Raw genomic sequence first — 26,800 nt, 5'->3', positions numbered from 1 at the left:
ACAACGTAGTTCTACTATTAACTTTTTGAGGAACCTCCAATACTGTTTTCCATTGTGGCTGCACCAATTTGCATTCCCACCAGCAGTGCATGAGTGTTCCTTTTTCTCCATAGCCTTGCCAACACCTGTTGTTTCCTGTGTTATCGATTTTAGCCATTCTGACAGATGTGAGGTGATATGTCATTGTAGATTTGTACTTCCCTGATGATGAGTGATGTTGAGCACTTGTCATGTGTCTGTTGGCCATCTGAATGTCTTCTCTGGAGAAATATCTGTTCATGTCTTCTGTCCACTTTTTAATTGGATTATTTATTTTTTGGGTGTTGAGGTTTTTTTTTTTTTTAAGTTCTTTGTGTATTTTGGATACTAAAGCCTTTATTGGATATATCATTCCAAATATCATCCCCCATTGTGTAGGTTGCCTTTTAGTTTTGTTAATTATTCCTTTGCTGTGCAGAAGCTTTTTAATGAAATTTCAAGGCTTATTTTTGCTTTTGTTTCCCTCGCCTCAGGAGGCATGGCTAGAAAGAAGTTGCTATGGCCAATGTCAATGAAGTTACTGCCTGTGCTCTCTTCTAGGATTTATGGTTTCAGGTCTCACATTTAGGTCTTTAATCCATTTTGAATTTATTTTTGTGTGTGGTGTAAGAAAGTTGTCCAGTTTCATTCTTTTGCATGTAACTGTCCAGTTTTCCCAACACCATTTGTTGAAGAGACTGTCCTTTTCCCATTGGATAGGCTTTCCTGCTTTGTTGAAGATTAATTGACCATATAATTGTGGGTTTATTTCTGGGTTTCCTATTCTGTTCCATTGACCTGTGTCTATTTTTCTGCCAGTACCATACTGTTTTGATTACTATAGCTTTGTAATATCACTTGAAGTCCAGAATTGTGATGCCTCCAGCTTTGCTTTTCTTTTTCAAGATTGCTTTGGCTATTCAGGGTCCTTTGTGTTTCCATACAAATTTTGGGATTGTTCTAGCTCTGTGAAAAATGCTGTTGGTATTTTGATAGGGATTGCATTAAATGTGTAGATTGCTGTGGGTAGTATGGACATTTTAACAATATATGTTTTTCCAATCCATGAGCATGGGATGTTTTTCCATTTTTTTGTGCCATCTTCAGTTTCTTTCATCAATGTTTGCAGTTTTCAGAGTACAGGTCTTTCACCTCTTTGGTTAAGTTCATTCCTAGGTATCTTATTATTTTTGGTGCAATTGTAAATGGGATTGTTTTCTTAATTTCACTTTATACTGCTTCATTATTGGTGTATAGAAATGCAACAGATTTCTATACATTGATTTTGTATCCTACAATTTTACTGAATTCATTTATCAGTTCTAGCAGTTTTTTGGTGGAGTCTTTCAGGGTTTTCTATATAGAGTATCATGTCATCTGCAAATAGTGAAAAGTTTTACTTCTTCCTTACTGATTTGGTTCCTTTTATTTTTTGTTGTTGTCTGATTTCTGTGGCTAGGACTTCCAGTACTATGTGAAGTACAGTGGTGAGAGTGGACATCCTTGTCTTATTCCTGACCTTAGGGAAAAAGCTCTGTGTTTCCGCATTAAGGATAATGTTAGCTGTCGGTTTTTCATAGATGGCTTTTGTTATGTTGAGGTATGTTCCCTCTAAACCTGCTTTGTTGAGGGTTCTTATCATGAATGGATGTTGTACTTGGCCAAATGCTTTTTCTGCATCTATCAAAATGATCATATGGTTCTTATCCTTTCTCTTATTGATGTGATGTATCATATTGATTGATTTGGGAATATTGAACCACCCTTGCATCCCGGGAATAAACCCCACTTGATCCTGGTGAATGATTTTTTAAAATGTATTGTTGAATTCAGTTTGCTAGCATTTTGTTGAGTTTTTTTTTTTTTTTTTTTTTGCATTTGTGTTCATCAGGGATATTGGCCTGTGGTCCTTTTTTTTTTTTTTTTTTTTTTGGTGTCTTTATCTAGTTTCGATATCAGGGTAATGTTGGCCTCATAGAATAAATTTGGAAGTTTTCCTTCCTTTTCTATTTGTTGGAATAGTTTGAGAAGAATAGATATTAACTCTTCTTTATTTTTTTTAAGGATTTTATTTATTTATTTGACAGAGAGAGACACAGCGAGAAAGGGAACACAAGCAGGGGGAGTAGGAGAGGGAGAAGCAGGCTTCCCGCTGAGCAGGGAGCCTGATGTGGGGCTTGATCCCAGGACCCTGGGATCATGACCTGAGCCTAAGGCAGACACTTAAGGACTGAGCCACCCAGGCGCCCCATTAACTCTTCTTAAATTTTTGTTAGAACTTGCCTGTGAACCCATCTGGTCCTAGACTTCTGTTTGTTGAGAGTCTTTTGTTTACTGATTCAATTTCTTTGCTAGCAATTGGTCTGTTCACATTTTCTATTTCTTCTGATTTCAGTTTTAGTAGTTTATGTGTTTCTAGGAATTTATCCATTTTTTCCAGATTGTCCAATATGTTGGCATATAGTTTTTCATAATATTCTCTTATAATTGTTTGTATTTCTATGGTGTTGGTTGTTATTTCTCACTGTCATTTGTGACTTTATTTTGGGGGTCCTTTCTCTTTTCTTTTTGATAAGCCTGGTTAGGGGTTTATCAATTTAATTAATTTTTTCAAAGAACCAGCTTCTGGTTTCATTGATCAGTTCTATTGGTTTTTTTAGCTTCTGTATCACATATTTCTGCTCTAATCTCTATTATTTCCTTCCTTCTGCTGGGTTTAGGCTTCATTTGTTCTTCTTTTTCTAACTCTTTTAGGTGTAAGGTTAGGTTGTTTAGGTTGTTTGAGATTTTTCCTGCTTCTTGAGGTAGGCCTGTATTGCTATGAACTTTCCTCTTAGGACCACTTTTGCTGCATCCCAGAGGTTTTGGACTGCTGTGTTTTCATTTTCATTTGTTTCCATGTACTTCATGTCATCTTTTATTTCCTGGTGGCCCATTCGTTGTTTAGTACCATGCTGTTTAACCTCCATTTGTGGTCTTTCCAGATTTTTTCTTGTGGTTGAGTTCTAGTTTCATAGCATTTTGGTCAGAAAATATGCATGGTATGATTTCAATCTTCTTGAATTTGTTGAGGTTTATTTTGTGGACAACTATGTGATCTATTCTGGAGAATGTTCCATGTGCACTTGAAAAGAATGTGTATTGTGCTGGTTTAGGCTAGAATATTCTGAATATATCTGTTAAATCCATCTGGTCCAGTGTGTCATTCAAAGCCATTGTTTCTTTGTTGATTTTCTGTTTAGATGATCTGTCCATTGATGTAAGTAGGGTGTTAGAGTTCTCTACTATTATTGCACTATTATTGGTTAGTTCCTTTCTGTTTGTTATTAACTGTTTTACAATTTTGGGTGCTCCTATGTTGGATGCATAAATATTTACAATTATTGTGTCTTCTTGTTGGATTGTCCCCTTTATTATTATATAGTGTCCTTCTTTGTCTCTTGTTACAGTCTTTGTTTTAAAGTCTATTTTGTCTGATGTAAGTATTGCTACACCAGCTTTCTTTCCACAGACATCTATTTGCATAATAAATGTTTCTCCATCCCCTTACTTTCAACCTGCACGTGTCTTTAGGTCTAAAATGAGTCTCTTGTAGGCAGCATATAGATGGGTCTTTTTTTTTTACCCACTCTGTCACCCCATTTCTTTTGATTGGAGCATTTAGTACATTTACATTCAAAATTATTATTGATAGGGATGCCTGGGTGGCTCAGTCAGTTAAGCGTCTGCCTTCAGCTCAGGTCATGATCCCAGGGTCCTGGGATCAAGTACTGCATTGGGCTCCTTGCTCAGCGGGGAGTCTGCTTCTCCCTCTGCCTGCCGCTCCCCCTACTCCCCCAGCTTGTGCTCTCTCTCTCTCTCTCTGACAAATAAAGTCTTTAAAATAAAAAAACAAAATTATTGATAGATATGTATTTATTGCCATTTTATTACTTGTTTTCTGGTTGTTTCTGAAGATTTTCTCTGATCCTTTCTTGTCTTTCTCTCATGTCTTGCTGATTTTCTTTAGTGATATATTTGGATTTTGTTCTCTTTATTCTTTGCGTGTTTATTAGTGGTTTTAGATAAACAGTTACCATTAGGTTTGTATATAACCTCTTCTTCAAATGGCAGTCTATATTAAGTTGATGGTTGTTCAAGTTTGAACCCATTCTTTTCTCCTCTCCTCCCCACATTTTAGGTATATGCTACTATATTTTATATCCTTTTTTCCCCAAGATTTTATTTATTTGAGAGAGATAGAGAGCATAAGCAGAGGGGAGGGTTGGAGGGAGAGGGAGAAGCAGACTCCCTACTAAGCAGGGAGTGGGGCTCGATTCCAGGACCCCAGGATCATGACCTGAGCCAAAGGTAGACACTTAACCGACTGAGCCACCCAGATACCCCTATATTTTATATCCTTTTTCTCATGTAAGTTCCTTCACTGATTTTTTACAGAAATACTTGTTTTTACTGCTTTTGTGTTTCCTACCTTTATACTGTCATTTTTGGTCTCCTTTCCATTCAGAGAGTCCCCTTTAATATTTCTTGCAGGGCTGGTTTAATGGTCATGAACTCCTTTAGTGTTTAGTCTGAGAAACTCCATCTGTCCTTCTATTCTGAATGATTAGCAATCTCTTCTTAACCATAGTGTTTAACGAGTTTGCTTCCATACAGATCCACAGAAAGAGAAGTAGACTTGGAGTATGATGCAAGAACTATTGATGTATCATTCACTTCTTTTTTAAAAAAATTAAATGAGGCTAAATAGAACACTTTCTAGCCACGTCCCAAAGTGCATTAGGAATGTCACTGATGCTTTATGCAGGTGATGTGAGGTTAGAGCCTTTTCCTGATCTAACAAGAATAATGAACACAGAAAGTCAGGCAGGAAATCTGAACTCACTGAACACCGTTGGGACCGAACACTGGGTTCCAAACTATTAGTGTGGCCCAGTTCATCGGCTGGAGGGCAGGTGCCAGGGGAGAAGGAAAAAGGTGACAGCCCACATATTCTGATTCGTGTAGAGCCCTGGACACAAACCAGAATCCAGTCCTGACCTCCTAGGAGCCTTGACCCACGTGTTTATTATGGTTTCTTAGGAAAAGTTTAGGAGGGGCACCTGGGTGGCTCAGTCGTTAAGCGTCTGCCTTCGGCTCAGGTCGTGATCCCAGGGTCCTGGCATCAAGCCCCACATCGGGCTCTCTGCTCGGCGGGGGGCCTCCTTCTCACTCTCCCACTCCCCCCTGCTTGTGTTCCTGCTCTCCCTATCTCTCTCTGTCAAATAAATAAATAAAATCTTTAAAAAGAAAAAAAAGAAAAGGTTAGGAAACAAATTTGTTTACATGACATGTGAATATGAGATTGCTCCAGGGTCCAAGGTTAGAAACATTGGCAAATCCCATCCAAAGTACTGACTCAGGGAAATCCACATTTAGAATTCAAGGAGATAAAATGGGACATCGTGTTTCAAAACCTGGTTACCGGTTCAGATTGTGATTATAAAACTGTGCACATTAACTTTACAGAGAGAGCACTGTGAGCAGCCTGATCCCTATACCTCTATATCCTGACTCATCCTGGAACTTGTTGCCCACAGAATGGGTCTGCTCCTACCCCTGGTGCTCTGCACACTGGCTGCATGCTGCAGGGCTAGATCTCCACCTATGCCACCTATGCCACCTATGCCACCCCTCCCCTTATCTGTCCTCCCCCGTGGCTGCAATGACTCAGATGTTCTGACAGCCGCAGACTTTGCCCTTCAGGACATCAACAGGGACCGAAAGGATGGCTACATGCTGAGACTCAACCGAGTGAGCGATGTCCGCGAACACAGACAGGCAAGTGACGGTCCCTTATCTTGGGCAGGTGCTTACACAAGCTGAGGAGGCCAACCAGGGGATGGGACCCCAGAGACATGTGTTGGCAGATGCTTTCCAAATTGGAAACCCTGCTAAGAACGTTCCTCTCTTCCCTGCCAGGGTGTGCTACGTGCTCTTGTTATTGTGCTAATAGTTACCCTACTCTGACACTTTGTCTAGTGTCCAACAGGTTATCCAAAATCTTCACAAACATCACAGACTTTGGCTCTGCCATAAACCAGAGACTTTTTGGCCAGTCTTTAGGGGTTTCTGCTTCATGTGGGATGTCAACCCCCTCTCACAGGTTGACCTGGGATCTCTGTTCTATCTCACACTGGACGTGTTGGAGACCGGCTGCCATGTACTCACCAGGAAGGCATGGAAGGACTGTGAGATGAGGGAGCTTCATAGATCGGTAAGTGCTTGTGTCCAGGCACTCTGGAGAAGCTAGGTGTTCTCTGACCTGGGTGAGGATTGCTCAATGTGTACCATCTCTTCATTATAATCTCTCGGGCATGGTGCCCATGTGATTATTCCGATACTGTAGAGTTTAGTTTTAAAAGTTTAATCAAAGGAGTTTCTGAGCGTCCCACGGGGAGTCATGACCCCAGAACTGAAAAGTTGCCCCCAAATTGTTTTCTACCTCCAAGACCCTCCTATAGGCTCTGAGCTAGTGTCTGAATTGTGAGAAAAAAGATTTGAGATGTAGTGCTCTGGATGTGTGTCTAAGGAAGACTATAGAAGCAATGGAGAGAGGGCTTCTTTCTTGGTTTTATTTTGCTTTGTTTCAGTGAACACTGATACGGAATGTGAGGCTGGGGAGAGGGAAGGCTTACAGCATGGGAGCTCCCAGAGGTGCCATAGAAGGATTTCCTGGAATCATAGAACCTAAAAGGCCTCAGAATTCAAGCTTTTAAAGGCGACTATTGAAGAAGCTCAAAAATAACATAGTCAGCTGTGTTTTGATTCTCAATTATCCCGAGGTTATGTCCATTCATCAATATGAAACTTTATATTTTGAGTGCAGAACTGTGTTTAGAAATAAACTATGTGATCAAGATATCTTTTCTAGTCATTTAACCAAATTTGTCAAATTGCACCTATCTGGTTTTGAAGAGCAAAGAGTACTTTGCTCTTTATATTTGTTACAGTGATGCTATAGCTGTGATGATATATACCCTAAGAAGTGTATGCTGATTCCAACATGATAGAAGTTTATTTCTTACTCATGTAAAGTTCAAAATAGAAACTCCTGATCAAGAGGGGGCTTTCCTCCAGAAGTGACTTGGAGCCCCACATTCCTTCCACGTTGTGGTTCTCGACAGCCACCTTCAACTCGTGGTTTCTATGACTGCCATGCTTATTTGCATCAGGCTATGGCAAGAGAAAGAGCGTGGTGGACAGCTCACGTGGAGAAAACTTCATGGGCCACCTGGAAATGGTTACAATCACTTCTCACCTCCCTGTGGTTGCAACTCAATTATACCCACTCACACCTAATCTGGAAGGAGGCCGGGGAATGTAGACTCGCTGTGTCTCAGAAGAAGGTTGACTATTTGTTGATTTGCTGGCAGTTTCTCATACCCCAAACCGCCAAAACTGACTTTAGTTTTTCATTATTTAAAAATAAAGTGTCCAGGGGCACCTGAGTGACACAGTCAGTTAAGTGTCCGGCTCTTGGTTTCGGCTCAGGTCTGTGATCTCAGGGTCGTGAGATTGAGCCCCGTGTCAGACTCTGCACTCAGCGTGGAGTCTGCTGGAGATTCTCTCTCTCCCTCGCCCTCTGCCCCTCCTCTCTCTCTCTCTCAAATAAATAAATCTTAAAAAATAAAATGTCCAATCTAATTTTGGGGATATTTTTAAAAGTCAGAGTTTTTGTTCCACCATTTCATAAAATGTGTGTGTTTGTTCCAGGTTTATGGTCAATGCAAAGCAATATTTTATGTAAACATGCCAGCAAGGATTCTCTACTTACCTGCTTATAACTGTACTCTTCGCCCAGGTAAGAGAGCCTCTGATTTTGTTCATTTTAATAAAATATGGAAAAAGAACATTAAATAGGGCTATGCCTAGCGTATATGGGGTTCTCCCATCCTTACTTCCTATTCATACTAAGGCCATGTTCTTCTATCCAGTATTTGCCTCTCCTATGAAGTTCAACTTGTACCACTCCTCTTCCCACAAGCAATCTTCTTAAATAATCTGCTTAAATCCTTTATTATAGAGGGCTGCATTAAATCCTAAATGTTTAGTCTGATGGAAATGGCTTCATCTCTACTCTGGTCCCCAGGCTCCCTTTCTAGCTCTCTCTGACATTATTTCCCTGACTACACCAACTCTGCACTTTCTGCAACTGGATGGATGCTTCGCTATTTTCCGAGCACACACTGTACTTTCCGATGTCCACATCTACTGTTTGTCTCCTCCTCTGCTAAGGATGCCCTCACCCGACACCCTCTGCCCTTAGAACTTACATTCTTTGAGGACCCTGCCAATGTTGCTTCTTCCATCATGTTCTCTATTCCAGAAAGGAAAGGTGCTCACCTGTTCTCATTCCTATACACATTTAGCCTAACCACAGAACAGAGACAACGCGCTGCCTTGATTTGGGTCTCCTATCTTCTATCGAGCAGAACATGTATTCCTTCTTCTTGCCTGCCAAAGCCCTCCCTCCGTTCCTATTAAGTGTAAGGAGTCCGTAGTACTGTTGAATAAATGAACTAAGAATGAGGCTGAAACTAATGGCATTTCAAATAGGCACGTGCATTCGTTCTGGATCCTTATTCGGAAAGCAAATATCCAAGGCATGGGAAAATAGGACGTGGCTGCTTGTCAAACTATACGTGAATGTGACTCCCCTGGTGGATCTTGTTCAAGTGCAGATTCTGATTCTAGAGGTGTGGGGTGTTGCCTGAAAGTCTGCATTTTTAATAAGATCCAGGAGATAACAATGTTGCTGGATCCTTTGGGAGATAAAGCAACAGAGCAAATATTAGCCACCGTTTAAGCTTCCTGGTTGCGAAGATGAGTCTTCATAAATGAACCAGAGAACAACCAACAAGACAGATTGGGATTTAAATGGAAGTCATAGGTAACAGAGGTATGGGAGGTCGGGAAGTGACCTGTGGGGACGATGGTGCCAGGAGTGATAAGCTATGGAAACTGCCTCACAGTATGCCCCAAAACATGCAAATAAACATGCAATTGATCAAAACGATGTATTTGCTCTACAGAAATAACTTCCAGAAAAGTTCCCTGGCCTGACTTTCACAGGACTTTTGCCACCCCCAGCTCCTCCCAATCAGAAATGCTCGCTACACGTTTAGCATAATTATTCTATCCAGTCACACAGTGATTTGACCAATATTTGCTTTCTGGCCCGCCTGTATTTTCTAACTGGGGAGGGTGTGCTTACCTGCTGTATGTCATTCAATAAGCATTTGCTAAGTGCTTACAATGCATTAGACGTTAATGTTATGTGTTGGAAACTAAAAGGTGAATAAGACATGACACTAATGAAATCCCAACATTTTTTTTTTTTTTTAAAGATTTTATTTATTTATTTGACAGAGAGAGAGATAGCGAGAGCAGGAACGCAAGCAGGGGGAGTGGGAGAGGGAGAAGCAGGCTTCCCGCCGAGCAGGGAGCCCGATGCGGGGCTAGATCCCAGGACCCTGGGATCATGACCTGAGCCGAAGGCAGACGCTTAACGACTGAGCCACCCAGGCGCCCGAAATCCCAACATTTTAAGACACTCAGTCCTCCGGACAGAGGCATTGATGGCAGCAGATACTGAGCTAACTGGGGGAAAGGTTTTATATCAATATAACACACAGATATTTTTGGATGCAATTCCTGGGGTAAATACCTTTGTGTGAGGTGAAAAAATCTTGCTTTGATTTTTTTTTTTTTGAATTATGAAAGTAGTACACACTCATTGCAGAAAACTCTCTGCTGACAGCTTTCTTTCTAGATAATGTCTTTTCCATTCATTCCATCCTTGCCAAAATGATTTTTTTCGATCTCTGCCTCTGTTGTGGATGTATGATTTCTGGGATTAAAAATCATTAAGGAGTTTCATTTTTAAACTTCTCTCTTTGGCGTCAACAGTTTCTCAAAGAAGGATTCACAGCATGTGCCCTGACTGCCCCACAGCCACTGACCTGTCAAATCCCAAGGTTCTGGAAGCTGCCCTTGAGTCTCTTGCAAAATACAACAGTGAGAGCACCTCAAAGCAGTATTCTCTCGTCCAAGTCACCCACGCTTCTAGCCAGGTGAGGCTGAAGTGTCATTACACCAACAATGTGTCTCATAACTGTTACTGTCAGTTCCTAAGCTGAGAGGTGAATATCAAGGCATTCCTTTTAATTTGAACAGAAAAGCCTTTTCTTTATTCCCTACTTGGGTAGACCTGATATACATTCAGTCATGTTTCAGTGTCTGAGTTATGCCATGGGATTTCCACCAGAGTTGCGGGACTCCATTTTACTTCATTGGCCTTAAGGTGAGAAGGGAAATAGACTCATAGTCTCCTTGGTTATTCACTATTTGCTGCTACATTCTCATATTTAATTGACCATGGACCATTTAGCAAGTCAATTTCTGCTTCATCTTAAGGCCTGGAATGGATTGTGAGTTTTACAGATTAGGGAAAATGGAGGCTCATTTGTATTTGGATGATGTTGAATCTATTATATAGAGAAAAGCTAATCTAAAAACTAATCTACGGGAGGAAAAATCAGCTCACCCAAGGGAAGGTTTTTAGAGCTCTTTCAAATCCTTAAGAAGGGAAGAAAAGTATGGTGATTATGTTTTTCAAATGACAGAATCACAGTGCATGCTTTGATCTTCGTGGGGAGTATAGGGACAGTAGGAGACCTGTGTTGACAATGACTTTGACTGAGGACGTTTGGTTCTCCTAAATAAAATGCTGCCAAACCTGAATCATTTCTCCATATAGTAAGATTTGATTTTTTATTTCTCAACTCTCATCTCATACCAGTGGGTGTTTGGCCCTTCCTACTTTGTGGAATACTTAATCAGAGAGTTACCATGTACCAAATCCCAAGCCAGCAGCTGTGCCCTTCAGCCCCATGACTCTGAGGTAAGTATTCCTGAATGTCTTCGTAATTTAAGATTTGTGTTCACAAGTCATCTATCGATACTTATTGAGCATAAATTATTACATGAGGTGTTATAATGCATGAGATGCTTTTCTTCCCCTTAAGGAACAACTGACTAAATAGAGATTGTGCGGGCTCAGATGCAATTATAAAGGATTTTATTTTATCATAACTGTAATTTTCATCAGCAATATGATGGCTTTGCAAAAAAAAAATTAATCATAGGACACTGTAAAACATAGACGAATCTTCTCAGTGGTTTGTGATGGGTCCTGCTTCTATCTGAACAAATCCAGTTACATTTGGAATACAGCATGGTATTCCATTCCTTGGACCACTCTGTAAGAAGGACAAAGAATTCAAAGAGGCCTTCTTTCAAAGAATGCATTCAAGATGCGCAGGGCACCTTGAAACCATTTGAAACACACCTGGTGGGAAATGTCAATTGACACAATGTCTTGTAGCCCAACTGGGCAAAATGAATCAAAAAGCTTTTTTCTCCTTATTTACTTACTTATACTAACAGCTTCATTAAGTATAATTCACACATCATAAAATTCACCATTTAAGGTATACAATCCAGTGTTTTTTTTCTTTTTCCTTTTAGTAGATTCACAGAGTTGTGCCACCATCACCACTCTGTAATTTTAGAATATTTTCATCAGCCCAAAAAGAAACCCCTCACCCAAGCCCCTGGAGAATGCTAATCTATTTATTGTCTTTATGACTTTGTCTTCTTTTAGACATTCCATATAATGGAATCATGCTGTGTATGGCCTTTTGTGTCTGCTTTTTTCACTTAAGATAATGTTTTCAAGGTTTATCTGTGTTGTAGCATGGATCAGAGCTTCATTCCTTTTTATGGCCAAATAATATTTCATTGCATGGATGCACCATGTACTGTTTACTCATCCATTAGTCAATGGATATTTGGGTTGCTTCCCCCTTTGCGTTATTATAAATGATGGTGCTGGGAGCGTTTGTATACAAGTTTTTATGTATACTGTGTTTTCATTTCTCCTGTATATATAGTTTGAAGTGGGATTGCTGGGTCACACTTTATGTTTAACCTTTTGACTAACTGCCAAACTGTTTTCCAAAGTGACTGCATCAGTTTTATAATCCCATCTGCAACATATGAGGGTTTAGATTTCTCCACATTTTTGCTCATACTTATTATTATCGTTAGCTGTCTTTTTATTATACCTATCTTATTGAGTATGAAGTGGTATCTCATTTTGGTTGTTACTTGCATTTTCCTCATGGCTAATGATGTTAAGCATTTTTAATGTACTTATTGGCCATTATCGTGTATACATTCTTTGGAGAAATGTCTCTTCAGATCCTTTGACTATTTCAAAATTGGACTATTTGTTTTCTTATTGTTGAATTGTAGGAGTTCTTTACATATTCTAGAGACAATCCCTTAATCACATATATGACTGCAAATATTTTCTCTCATTCTCTGGGTTGTCTATTTGTTTTCTTTTCTTTTCTTTTCTTTTTTTTAAGATTTTTATTTATTTGCCAGAGAAAGACACACAGAGAGAGGGAACACAAGCAGGGGGAGTGGGAGAGGGAGAAGCAGGCTTCCCACTGAGCAGGGAGCCCGATGCGGGGCTCGATCCCAGGACCCTGGGATCATGACCTGAGCTAAGGCAGGCGCTTAATAACTGAGCCACCAGGGCGCCCCATCTATTCATTTTCTTAATGATGTTCTTTGAAGTATAAAAGTTGTACATTCAAATGTACATTGTATATTCTACTACATATATTTTTAAAAATTGAAATACATGTTTTTCTAGTTTTCTTAATAATTACACACTTTAAAAATAATTAAATACTTAATAATTACATACTTTAAAGATCTAATACCAACCTGCAACAAAAAAATTACATTTTTAGTAAAAAAAAAAAAAAAAAAAGTTTTTAATTTCCATGAAGTCCCTCTTATTTATTTTTGTTCTCATTGAATGTGCATTTGGAGCCATCTCTAAGAAATCGTTGCCTAATCCAAGATCACTAAGATTTACTCCTATGTATTCTTCGAAGAGTTTTGTAGTTTTAGCTCTTATGTTTAGGTTTGTGACCCATACTGAGTCAATTTTTGTATATTGTGTGAGGTAGGAGGTTCAGCTTCATTCTTTTGCATGTGGATGTCCATTTGTCCTGGAATTATTTGTTGAAAAAAACAATCATTTTTCCCCATTTGAGTGTCTTGGCATACTTCTTGAAGATCACTTGACCATAAATGTCAAGGTTTATTTCTGTACTCTCAATTTTATTCCATGGATCTATATAGCTCTCCTTATACCACTACTTCACTATCTTGAATACTATAGCTTTGTGGCAAATTTTGAAATTGGGACGTGTGAGTCCTCCTATTTCGTTCTTTTTATTCAAAATTATTTGGGTATTCTGGATCTCTTGCATTTTCATAATAATCTTAGGATCAGCTTGTCATTTTCTATTTCTATTTTAAAAAGGTAGTTAGAAATGTGATAAGAATTGCACTGAATCTGTAGACCAATGTGAGACATATTGTCATCCTAACAATATTAAGTCTTTCAGTCCATGAATATGGATTGTCTTTCCTTTTGTTTAGGACTCATTCAATTTCCTTCAACAATGTTTTGTAGTTTTCAATGTTCAATACTCAGTTATTTGTATATCTAAATATCTTATTCTCTTTGATGCTAAAATAATGTATTTGTTTCCTTAATTTTATTTTTGAATTGTTTCCTGCAAGTGTATAGAAATACAATTGATTTTTGCATATTGATCTTGTATCCTGTAACCTTGCTGGACTCATTTACTCTTTCTAATAGTTTTCTAGTAGATTCCTTAGGACTTTCTACATACAAGATCATGTCATCTGCAATCAGAGATAGCTTTACTTCTTCCTTTCCAATCTGCATGCCTTTTAATTCTTTTTCTTGCCGAATTTCCCTGGCTAGGACTTCCAGTACAATATTGAACAGAGGTGGGAAGAGTAGACATCCTTATCTTATTCCTGGGGAAAACATTGAGTATTTCATCATTGAATATGATGTTAACTGTAGGTTTTTCATGGATGCCCTCTATTAAATTGAAAAAGTTCTATTCCTAATTTCTGAACGATTTTTAATCAAGAAACAGTGTTAATCAAATGCTTTTTCTGAGTTAATGAGATAACCATGGTTTTTTTTTCTCCTTTAACTATTATTATTTTATATAACAATGATTGACTCTTGTATGTTAAAATAATCTTGGGGGCACCTGGGTGGCTCAGTCAGTTAAGCATCTGCCTTTGGCTCAGGTCATGATCCCAGGGTCCTGGGATCAAGCCCCATGTCAGGCTCTCTGCTCAGCAGGAACCTGCTTCTCCTTTTGCCTGCCGCTCCCCCCCCCCCACCCCCGCTTGTACTCTCTCTCTGTCAAATAAATAAATAAAATCTTTTTAAAAAATAAATAAAAATAAAATAATCTTGCACTTTGGAGATGAATCCCAATTGGTCACGGTATGTAATCCTTTTTATGAGTTGCTGAATTCAATTTGCCAGTATTTTTTTATAAGATTTTTCATTTATATTCATGAGATATTAATCTATAGTTTTCTTGTATTGTCTCTGCTTGATTTTCATATGAGTTTAATACTGGCCTCACAGAATGAGTTGGGAAAATTTCCCTCCTCTTCTATTTTATTTTGGGAGAGTTTGCTAAGGATTGGTGTTCATTTTCCTTTAAATGTTTGGTAGAATTCACCAGTGGGCCTGAGCTTGTCTTTGTGAGAAGTTTGGGGTTTTCAAAAAATTATTATTAACAATTCAATCTTTTTACTTGTTATAGTTCTATTCAGATTTTCTGTTTCTTCTTAAGTTTTGGTAGTTTGTGTCTTCCTAGGAATCTGGCCATTTTATCCAAGTTACCTAATTTCTCAGCATACAGGAAGATGTTCATAGTATTCCCTTCTTATTTCTGAAAGGTTGGAAGTGATGTCCCCTCTTTAATTCCAATTTTAGTAATATGAGTCATTTTTTTCTTGGTCAGTCTAGCTAAAGTTTTATCATTTTTGTTGATCTTTTCAAATAATCAACTTGCAGTTTTATTTTCCATTTTTGTAATCATCTAGTTCATTTATTTACTCTCTGCTCTTTATTATGGCCTTCTTTTTGCTTGCTTTGGGATGAGGTTTTTTTTCTCCCTGTTTCTTAAGGTAGAAGGTTATGTAAATGATATGCAATTTTTTTTTCTTTTTTAACAATAGCATTTACATCTACAAATTTCCTTCTAAGCAGTGCTTTAGCTAATCTCATAAGTTGTGCATGTTTTGTTTTGGTTTCATTCATCTCAAAGTATTTTCTAATTTTCTTTGTGATTACTTCTTTGACCACTTGGCTATATAGGAGTATGTCATCTAATATTTGCAAAATTCCCCAATTTTTTTTTTATCCATTTCCAATTTCATTCCATTGTGGTTGGAGAATATGCTCCATATGATCTCAAGTCTTCTAAATCTATTGAAGTTTGTTTTAAAATTTAACATAAGGTATATCCTAGAAAATGTTCCATGTACACTTGAGAAGAGTGTATATTCTACTATCGTTAGGTGGAGCATTCTGTAATGATTGGTTTATAGGGTCTTCTATTTCCTTGTTGATGTTATGCATAGTTGTTCTATCCATTACTGAAAGTGAGGTTTCCAACTATTATTGTTGACTTGTCTTTATCTCCTTCGAATTCTGTCAGTTTTGCTTATGTTCTTTGGGGCTCTGTTGTTAGGTACATATATATTTATAGTTGTTGTGTCTTCCTAATAAATTGGCCTTTTTATCATTATAAAGTGTTTTTCCTTGTCTCTACCAACAATTTTTTCTTAGAGTCAATTTTGTTTGGTATTTGTATAGCCATTCCAGCTTTCTTTTGGTTACTGTTTGCATTATATATTTTTTTCCATCTTTTTACTTTCAACCTATGTGCGTCTTTGAATCTAAAGTGTGTGTCTCAAAAGCCTTGTATAATTATTCAAGTGAATTTTCTCAAGGAATAATTGGGAAACCATTTTCACCCTATTCTGTAGGATCTCTTCTTCTTGCTTATCAATAACATCGTGGGCAGATCCCATAGCTTTCTGGTCATTTTCAATAATAAGAACAATTTCACTTAGGTAATTAAGATTCACTTGCAGGTCTGAAAAAAATCTGTTCAATCAATTCTGAATCAAAACTTGTTTCTTATATCCAATGCAAAGCTTTTCTCTCTCTCCATAGCTTCAACCTAACTCAAAGTTTAGGACTTCCTGTGAGAAAGGGGGTCAAGGTCTAGTCTTTCACTCTTTCTCCCCCTTCTGTAATCTTTTGCTTAATTCTTGCTCTTCCAAGTTCCAAGAAGAATGAAAGAGGAGAAGAAAGAAGAGTACAAAGTCTGTTTTATATAACTGCAGTTGTAGTTTTCTCTTGGTCTACCCTGGCCCTCCATAAGACAGGTTCCAGTGCTGGTTCTCTCAAGTGGTACAGGTGTTGGTTCATCCAGGGGTCCTTTCCTGGCAGGATGATGTATTCTCTAGCTGAGTCCTTGCAACCACTCCTTCTCTGATTCAGCCCCCACAGATTTTCACTATCACATGCCCCTTCTCTGGAAGATTGTCCATTGGGTAGGTACTTTCAAAAAAGCCTTACCTATGGCATTTGCTTGTCCCAAGGAATTCACACATTTTTACTATTCCAAACAGTGGAAACAGTGTTCCCTTTCCTGCCCTTTCTCCTTACCCTACCATAGTAGACCCTTTTAGCCAAGACACTGCCTTCAGAATGCTCTGAGAGAGAAGCAGATACCAATCTTCATAGCCCATACATCCCCAAACTCTAGGGTTCACATGTTAAGCTTGCTCACAAACTCCCTCTTCGTGGTTCACCCTAGATTCAGCATGAATTAGAGTAGCTCAGCAAATCCTAGTCAGAGTGGGAGTAGCCAGGCTCTACTTGGTACAGGTAACTGCAGTCTCTCCAGAAGGTTCTCTTAGAGAGTGTCCCCTATATGATTTGGTGAAGAATTGGAGAAGGAAGAGGCTGAAGCCCCATTCTCCAAGGACTTTCCAATTGGACATGGATGATACAGTAATATTCAGGCAGTCTGTTTAGCCACATTTTAGTAAATTCCATGTGAATATTCTTAAGAGTTCTTCTTTAGAAATTGAGGCAGCATTTTATTACAATATTCTATTTGCACTTGAATATATGTACACTCTATGACTCTAAAATTCCTCTTCTAGGAATTTACTCTGAGAAAGTAACTAAGAACTTGTTAAATAATGCAGAGGAATATTAGTTAGTGATTATAAAGAAGATCACAGAAGACTAATGCCATTAAAGGATTTTCACAATAGATTATTAAGTGATGAGAGTTATAAAATAATATATGTAATATAAGCCTATTTATCTAGAAGAAAAATATATATGCATAGGAAAAAAGGTTAGAAGAAAAGAAATCAAATCATTGTGGGAAACAGTTACCTTTCATGCAAGTACAGGTCTTTTTATTTTCTTTTTGTTTATCCATATTCTAAATACTTATATTTGTATTAAGAAAACAAAATTATTTTATTTCTAAATAAAGAGAAGTTGAAGGAACTGAGAGGAATTTTGTCTGAGAAAGGAAAACTCAGGTGGAACATACACAAAAGGCCACTACTATGTGAGAGATGAGAACAGGTTTTCAAAATGACCCAAAGGAAGAAGTAAGACCAAGAGGTAGATGTTCTATAGACACAGATTTCTGCTCAATACAAAGAATTTTCTAATGGTTTGTTCCTCAAGAAATCCTGAGTTTAGGGGCCCCTGAGTGGCTCAGTTGGTTAAGTGTCCAACTCTTGATCTCAGCTCAGGTTTTGATCTCATGGTTGTGAGTTCAACCCTGGCATTGGGCTCTGCACTGGGCATGGAGCCTACTTAAAAAATAAAAATAAGTTTAAGAAGTAAATCCTGGGGAGGGGGGAGGAAAGATGGTGGAGGAGTAGGGGACCCTATTTCAACTGGTCCCTGGAATTGAGCTGGATACCCACCAGACCACTCTGAGCACCCACAAAACCAGCCTGAGATGTAAGAAGATCTGGATCTCTACAAACAGAATATCGCAGGCAGTTGGTTTTGAGGTACGAAGCGGGGAGCCGTGATTCCGCGGGCAGATATTGGAAGATAAACGGCAGCGGGAGGGTGCCTGGCCATGGGGATCCTACACCGCCAGTGAGTGACAGCCTCGCGCGCTGCGGACGGGCACAGACTCGCAGACCGGTAGCGTCGGGGAAAGGACTTTAGGGCAGCCCCCGGGGTGGAGGACCAGACCGGCGGGTCGCGCCTGCGAACTGCAGCCCCCAGGGTGGAAACCCGGAGCGACCGGTCCCGCGCCCGAACTGGGAGCAGCTGGCGGTTTTAGAAGCACAAAGGGCAGAGACGTGCCCCGACCTGGAGGCAGGACTGGGAGCGCTGCGGAGGGGCGCACAACCCAGGACTTTGCAGTTTATAGTAGCACGGACAGAAACGGAGACGGTGTGGCCTGGAGAGCTCACTGAAGAACAGACTGCGATCTCTCTGCTCTGAAGCAGAGGGTTGGAAATGGTCTCTTCTGCTCTGACTTGCGGAAGAGACGGGGAAAGCCGCCAGAGAACAAAAGCCCCAAAGACTGATTCCCACTGAGCCCATCCCCCGCCACAGGGGGGCAGGGCAACTCCGCCCAAACAGGGTTGCCTGAGTAACAGCGCAGCAGGCCCCTCCCGCAGAAGACAGGCTGGGAAAACAAGAGGCCAGCAACCCTAAGGTCCCAAGAAAACAGGTGCATCTTGCTTGGGTTCTGGTCAATAATTTGGACTCTATACATTCCCTCAAACACCCATCAACAGAATGACTAGGAGAAGGAGCCCCCAAAATAGAAAAGACTCAGAGATTATGACTTATGCTGCAGATTTACAAATGGATGCAGATATAACCAAGATGTCGGAGATGGAATTCAGGCTAGCAATTATGAAGACAATGGCTAGAATGGAGAAATCAATTAATGGCAACATAGAGTCTCTAAGGGCAGAAATGAAAGGTGAATTGGCAGAACTTAAAAATGCTATCAATGAGATCCAATCCAATCTAGATAATCTAACAGCTAGGGTAACTGAGGCAGAAGAGAGAATAAGCAACCTGGAGGACAATATAATAGATAAAAAGGGAAAAGAGGAGGCCAGGGAAAAACAACTCAGAATCCATGAAAATAGAATCAGAGAAATAAGTGACACCATGAAGCATTCCAATGTCAGAATAATTGGAATCCCGGAGGGAGTGGAGAGAGAGAGGGGACTAGAAGATGTTTTGAGCAAATCGTAGCTGAGAACTTCCCTAATCTGGGGAATGAAACAAACATTCGAGTCCTAGAGGCAGAGAGGACCCCTCCCAAGATCAAGGAAAACAGGCCAACACCCCGGCATGTAATAGTAAAACTTGCAAATCTTAGAATCAAGGAAACCATCTGAAGGGCAGTTAGGGGGGAGAGATTCCTTACGTACAGAGGGAGGAACATCAGAATAACGTCAGACCTATCCACAGAGACCTGGCAAGCCAGAAAGGCCTGGCAAGACATATTCAGGGTACTAAATGAGAAGAACATGCAGCCAAGAATACTTTACTCGGCAAGGCTTTCATTTAGAATGGATGGAGAGATGCAGAACTTCCACGACGGGCAGAAACTGAAAGAATATGTGACCACTAAGCCGGCCCTGCAAGAAATATTAAGGGGGGTTCTATAAAAGGAGAAAGACCCCAAGAGTGATATACAACAGAAATTTACAGGGACAATCTATAAAAACAACGTCTTCACAGGCAACATGATGACAATTAATTCATATCTTTCAATAATCAGTCTCAACGTGAATGGCCTAAATGCTCCCATAAAATGGCGCAGGGTTGCAGATTGGATAAAAAGACAGGACCCATCCATATGCTGCCTACAAGAGACTCATTTTGAACCTAAAGATACATCCAGACTGAAAGTGAAGAGATGGAGATCCATCTTCCATGCCAGCGGACCTCAAAAGAAAGCTGGGGTAGCAATTCTTATATCAGACAAATTAGATTTTAAACTAAAGTCTGTAATTAGAGACACAGAAGGACACTTTATCATTCTTAAAGGGTCTATCCAACAAGAAGATCTAACAATTGTAAATATCTATGCCCCCAACATGGGAACAGTCATCTACCTAAGCCAACTGTTAACCAAAATAAAGAGTCATATTGATAACAATACGTTAATTGTAGGAGACCTCAATACTCCACTCTCAGCATTGGACAGATCATCTAAGCAGAAAATCACCAAGGAAACAAGAGCTTTGAATGATACATTGGACCAGATGGACCTCATAGATATTTACAGAACATTCCACCCTAAAACAACAGAATACTCATTCTTCTCGAGCGCACATGGAACTTTCTCCAGAATAGACCACATACTGGGTCACAAAACAGGTCTCAACCGATACCAAAAGATTGAGATTATTCCCTGCATATTCTCAGACCACAATGCTTTAAAACTGGAACTCAATCACAAGAAAAAAATGGCAGAAATTCAAACACTTGGAAGCTAAAGACCACTCTGCCCAAGAATGTTTGGGTCAACCTGGAAATCAAAGAAGAACTTAAACAATTCATGGAAATCAATGAGAACGAAAACACATCAGTCCAAAACCTATGGGATACTACAAAGGCGGTCCTAAGGGGGAAATACATAGCCATCCAAGCCTCTCTCAAAAAAATAGAAAAATCCCAAATTCACCAACTAACTCTACACCTTAAAGAACTAGAGAAAAAACAACAAATGATGCCCATGCATCAGAAGAGAAATAATTAAAATTAAAGCAGGGATCAACCAGAAACACAGTAGATCAGATCAACGAAACTAGAAGTTGGTTCTTTGAAAGAATTAATAAGATCGATAAACCACTGGCCAGACTTATCCAAAAGAAAAGAGAAAGGACCCAAATTAATAAAATTATGAATGAAAGGGGAGTGATCACGACTAACACCAAGGAAATAGAAACAATTATTAGAAATTATTATCAACAACTATATGCCAATAAACTGAGCAATCTGGATGAAATGGAGGCCTTCCTGGAAACCTATAAGCTGCCAAGACTGAAACAGGAAGAAATTGACAACCTGACTAGGCCAATAACCAGGAACGAGATTGAAGCAGTGATCAAAAACCTCCCAAAAAACAAGAGTCCAGGGCCTGATGGATTCCCTGGGGAATTCTACCAAACATTCAAAGAAGAAATAATATCTATTCTACTGAAGCTGTTTCAAAAAATAGAAACAGAAGGAAAACTTCCAAACTCATTCTATGAGGCCAGCATTACCTTAATCCCCAAACCAGGCAAAGACCCCATCAAAAAGGAGAATTTCAGACCGATATCCCTGATGAATATGGATTCCAAAATCCTCAACAAAATCCTAGCTAATAGGATCCAACAATACATTAAAAGGATCATCCACCACGACCAAGTGGGATTTATCCCCGGCATGCAAGGGTGGTTCAACATTCGCAAATCAATCAATGTGATAGAACACATTAATAAGAGGAGGGAGAAGAACCATATGGTCCTCTCAATTGATGCAGAAAAAGCATTTGACAAAATACAACATCCTTTCCTGATTAAAACTCTTCAGAGTACAGGGATAGAGGGAACATTCCTCAAGTTCATAAAGTCCATCTATGAAAAACCCACAGCGAATATGATCCTCAATGGGGAAAAGCTGAGAGCCTTTCCCTTAAGATCAGGAACACGTCAAGGATGCCCACTCTCACCACTATTGTTCAACATAGTACTAGAAGTCCTAGCAACAGCAATCAGACAACAAAAAGAAACAAAAGGTATTCAAATTGGCAAAGAAGAAGTCAAACTCTCTCTTTCTGCAGACGACATGATACTTTATGTGGAAAACCCAAAAGACTCCACCCCCAAATTACTAGAGCTCATACAGCAATTCAGTAATGTGGCAGGATACAAAATCAATGCACAGAAATCAGTTGCTTTCTTATACACTAACAAAGCAACTGTAGAAAGAGAAATTAGAGAAACGATTCCATTTACAATAGCACCAAAAACCATAAGATACCTCGGAATAAACCTAACCAAAGACGTAAAGGATCTATACTCTAGGAACTACAAAACACTCATGAAAGAAATTGAAGAAGACACAAAAAGATGGAAAAATATTCCATGCTCATGGATCGGAAGAATAAACATTGTTAAAATGTCTATGCTACCCAGAGCAATCTATACCTTCAATGCCATCCCGTTCAAAATTCCAATGACATTTTTCAAAGTGCCGGAACAAACAATCGTAAAATTTGTATGGAATCAGAAAAGACCCCGAATCACCGAGGAAATGTTGAAAAAGAAAAACAAAGCTGGGGGCATCACGTTGCCCAATTTCAAGCTATATTACAAAGCTGTGATCACCAAGACAGCATGGTACTGGCACAAAAACAGACATATAGACCAATGGAACAGAATAGAGAACCCAGATATGGACCCTCAACTCTATGGTCAAATAATCTTTGACAAAGCAGGAAAAAACATGCAATGGAAAAAAGACAGTCGCTTCAATAAATGGTGCTGGGAAAATTGGACAGCCACATGCAGAAGAATGAAACTCGACCATTCTCTAAGACCATTTACAAAGATAAACTCAAAGTGGATGAAAGACCTCAGTGTGAGACAGGAATCCATCAAAATCCTAGAGGAGAACATAGGCAGTAACCTCTTTGACATCGGCCACAGCAACTTCTTTCAAGATACATCTCCAAAGGCTAGTGAAAAAAAGCAAAAATGAACTTTTGGGACTTCATCAAGATAAAAAGCTTCTGCACAGCAAAGGAAACAGTCAATAAAACAAAGAGGCAACTCACAGAATGGGAGAAGATATTTGCAAATGACACTACAGATAAAGGGCTGGTATCCAAGATCTATAAAGAACTTCTCAAACTCAACACCCAAAAAACAAATAATCAAGTCAAAAAGTGGGCAGAAGAGATGAAAAGACACTTCTCTGAAGAAGACATACAAATGGCTAACAGACACATGAAAAAATGTTCATCATCATTAGCCATCAGGGAAATCCAAATCAAAACCACACTGAGATACCACCTTCCACCAGTTAGAATGGCAAAAATGGACAGGGAAAGAAACAATAAATGTTGGAGAGGTTGTGGAGAAAGGGGAACCCTCTTACACTGTTGGTGGGAATGCAAGTTGGTACAGCCACTTTGGAAAACAGTGTGGAGGTTCCTCAAAAATTTAAAAATAGAGCTACCCTATGACCCAGCAATTGCACTACTGGGTATGTACCCCAAAGACACATATGTAGTGAAAAGAAGGGCCATATGCACCCCAATGTTCATAGCAGCAATGTCCGCAATAGCCAAACTGTGGAAAGAGCCGAGATGCCCTTCAACAGATGAATGGATAAAGAAGATGTGGTCCATATATACAATGGAATATTACTCAGCCGTCAGAAAGGATGAATACCCAACCTTTACATCAACATGGATGGGACTGGAGGAGATTATGCTAAGTGAGATAAGTCAAGCAGAGAAAGTCAATTATCATATGGTTTCACTTATTTGTGGAACGTAAGGAATAGCATGGAGGACACTAGGAGAAGGAAGGGAAAAATGAGGGGGGGTGGGGAATTGGAGGGAGAGATGAACCATGAGAGACTATGGACTCTGAGAAACAGGGTTAGAGGGGAGGGGGAAGGGGGGATTGGTTAGCCCAGTGATGGGTATTAAGGAGGGCACATACTGCATGGAGCACTGGGGGTTGTATAAAAACAATGAATCGTGGATTACTGCATCGAAAACTAGTGATGTATTGTATGGTGAGTAACATAATATAATAAAATTTAAAAAAAAAGTAAATCCTGAGTTTCACATCTTTGGAGGAAATTTAGCCTAGTTTGGGTGATTATTTGGTAAAAATGATCTAGAGAGAATTGGCTCAGAGCCTACCCATAACATGGTAGGAACATAAAAATGTTGATTGGCTGTGTGTCTACACAAGCAGAAAGCAAGTTGATTTCCATTTATAATCACTGATAATCATAATACTCACAGGATGTTGTATTTTCTCTGTTTTTAGCCTGTTGGTCTTTGCAAAGGTTCTGTGACTAAACGAGAAATAGAAAAGTTTGTCTCCGTGACTTGTGACTTCTTTGAACGACAGGTATTTTTCAATCTAATTGTTTGTCTTCTCATGAAGAAGAGAGCAGATAATCTAAATCCTAACCGCCCTCTCCTTTTAATTTCCTAAAATCTGTGATCACCACTTTATTCAGGTTGCCCCAAGGTCACACCCACAGGGCGGCTGGTTAAAGACCGGTCATACTTTTTTTTCTTTCCCAGGTACAATGGGGTCCTCCAGAATAAGTAAGACTCCTTCAGAAACAGAGATATCATAGCTCGGATGGCTGAGGCCTCTGAAACATTAAATCCAGTGTCCCAAAGACCCTTACCCTTTCCAAAAGTATTTATTGAGTGTTTACTATGAGGCAGCCAGCTCTAGTTGAGAGTGTTATTGAGACAGGCCACCTTGTCCCAGTCCTGCTCTGCCACCCGTGAGGTGTGTGACTCTGGGCAAGTTCTTACCTCTCTGAGTCTTGGTTGCCTTGTCTGTAGAATGGGGTTGCAACACCGACCTTGTTCAGATCCCTGTGGGAAACAATGAGAGAAACCGGATGAAGGGCCCTGTGTGGGGCCTGGCAATGAATAAGCCCTGAATAAAAGTGGCTATGTCCGCACTACTGGGAGTAGGGTGACAGCGCCCTGGGGACTTGGAAGGAATCATTTAACCTTTCCAAACCATTGTTCAGCTCTGAATTTGTGAGACTTGCAGTCAAGCTTCTGTTGTCTGCTTTTGCTTTTTAACCCTTTAACCAGCAGTCCATCCCTCTAGCTGGTCTCCCTTTGAGACATTCCATCAAAAAGTCCCAGAACAGTTTAGCTTGGTACTAGTCATGGCAGGAGTGTTTCCCGGGAATGTTCCCCTATTTGCAAATGTTCTTATTTCAGGTTCCTGCCCCCGGAGGGGAAGACCCTGCTGTTAACCAGGGACCTGCGCACCTCCCCGGGCTGGAAGAGTCCCAGCAGAAAATCGTATGCCCTTCTCCCAACTTGCCCCCCAAGGCTGTGCCTAAAGGATCTGTCCTATACCTACCCGACTTGGTTGATGAGAAGCAGCCTGAGGATGCTGAGGAAAACAGCCCTGTTGAGGCCTTTCCTGTGAAGCTGGATCTCACCACAAATCCTCGGGGAGAAAGCCTGGATGTGTCCTTCCTTTTCCTGGGGCCTGGGGAGGAGAAGCTGGTTGTCCTGCCTTTTCCCAAGGAAGCACAACGCTCTGCTGAGTGCCCAGGACCAGCCCAGCAGGACAACACTCTTATTCTCCCACCATGAGAACCACATAGAGGATTCCATGGGGGTGTAGTGCTCTGCAGGAGAAGAGAGGTACTGGGGAAGGGGGCCAGAGAGACAGCTCAAATGTAGAAGAATGACAAATAAAGTATATCTTTTGACTCTTCTTGGTCTCATCATGTTATCTGGAAGTATAAATAATAAGACTACACTGTCTACTTGTACATGGGGCTGTCTCTTCTGAACCATCCAAGGCCTCATACCATGGACAGATGCTCTCTGCCTCCCCTGTCTTCAGTCTCTCCTGCCGTACTCTTACTGACTTTTAGCTAAGTCTCTGATATAGGGCCTGCCATACTTAGGAATGCCCTCCTCTTTCTGGGCAAGAGCACACTGTGATTCTTTTGATCAAAATGAGATGAAAATTGAAGGATATCAAGAGACTGAGATCCACCGGAATGTCATTCTCCCTTTATTCCATAATTTTTTCAACACCAAGTATTGGTCAGATATTGTTTGCACAGCCTTCAATCTGAGGGCGGAATTTTGTGTTGTTTTCTGACCTGTCTGAATAGTCTCCGAGTCCCAGAACTTGATAAACTCACCTATCAATAAGGAGTAGTTGGAAGATACTGTTGCCTGTGGCCTGTGGTTGAGCCTGGGGAGAACCAAACATTGCTCCAAGTTGGGGAGCTTTCTGACTCCTATAATAGTTTTGCTCAGAGTAGAAATTAAGAGCCTGTTAACATTCATCCCCAATTTTTTTCACTTAAAAAATAATAGATATGTATATAACGTATATTATATACATAAAATGTACAGGTATATAATGTATATAAGATATGTATATAATGTATATGTATACACATGTATGTGTTTGTGTACATATATTTACACAAATATATGTAATACCTGCATATACATATACACACATATCTTTTGAAATTTGACAGGTGTTATGGGTTGAATTGTTTCCCCACAATTCATATCCTGAAGTCGTAACCTCCAGTATCTCAAAATGTGGTTGTATTTGGATATGTCTTTAAAAAGGTGATTTAGTTAGAATGAAATCATTAGTGTGGGCCCTAATACAACATGGGCCCAGATGAGCCCATGGACACAGATGAGCACAGAAGTAAGACCATGTGGGGCACAGAGAGAAGGTGGCCAAGGAGAGAGGCCTCAGAAGAAAGTAACCTGCTGACACCTTGATCTTGGACTTCCAGCCTCCAGGACTGTGAGGAAATTAATTTCTGTCGTTTCAGCCACTCAGTTTATGGTACTTTCTTATGGCAGTCCTGGCAAGCTAGTACAACAGGGAATTTGCAGGTGTAACTATTGTGCTCCAACCTAGCAGCTGTTTCTTAGAAGAGGTACATAGGCCTTGACAG

At 39.9% G+C, this 26,800-nt stretch overlaps 1 protein-coding gene across 1 annotated transcript; it reads left to right on the top strand.

The window, feature by feature from the left end:
* The first annotated feature begins 5,465 nt into the window (after positions 1-5,465).
* Positions 5,466-25,575, top strand: FETUB (fetuin B). Its single transcript, XM_036066678.2, has 7 exons — positions 5,466-5,838; positions 6,164-6,274; positions 7,774-7,861; positions 9,970-10,133; positions 10,862-10,963; positions 24,139-24,222; positions 25,068-25,575. The coding sequence occupies exons 1-7, from the start codon at positions 5,599-5,601 to the stop codon at positions 25,449-25,451; spliced, it is 1,173 nt and encodes a 390-aa protein (XP_035922571.2). The 5' UTR covers positions 5,466-5,598; the 3' UTR covers positions 25,452-25,575.
* Positions 25,576-26,800: the final 1,225 nt, after the last annotated feature.

This window comes from Halichoerus grypus, chromosome 1 (genome assembly GCF_964656455.1).
Source record: "Halichoerus grypus chromosome 1, mHalGry1.hap1.1, whole genome shotgun sequence".
NCBI classification, from domain to species: Eukaryota; Metazoa; Chordata; class Mammalia; order Carnivora; family Phocidae; genus Halichoerus; species Halichoerus grypus.
This window is presented reverse-complemented; position numbering and strand designations above follow the sequence as displayed.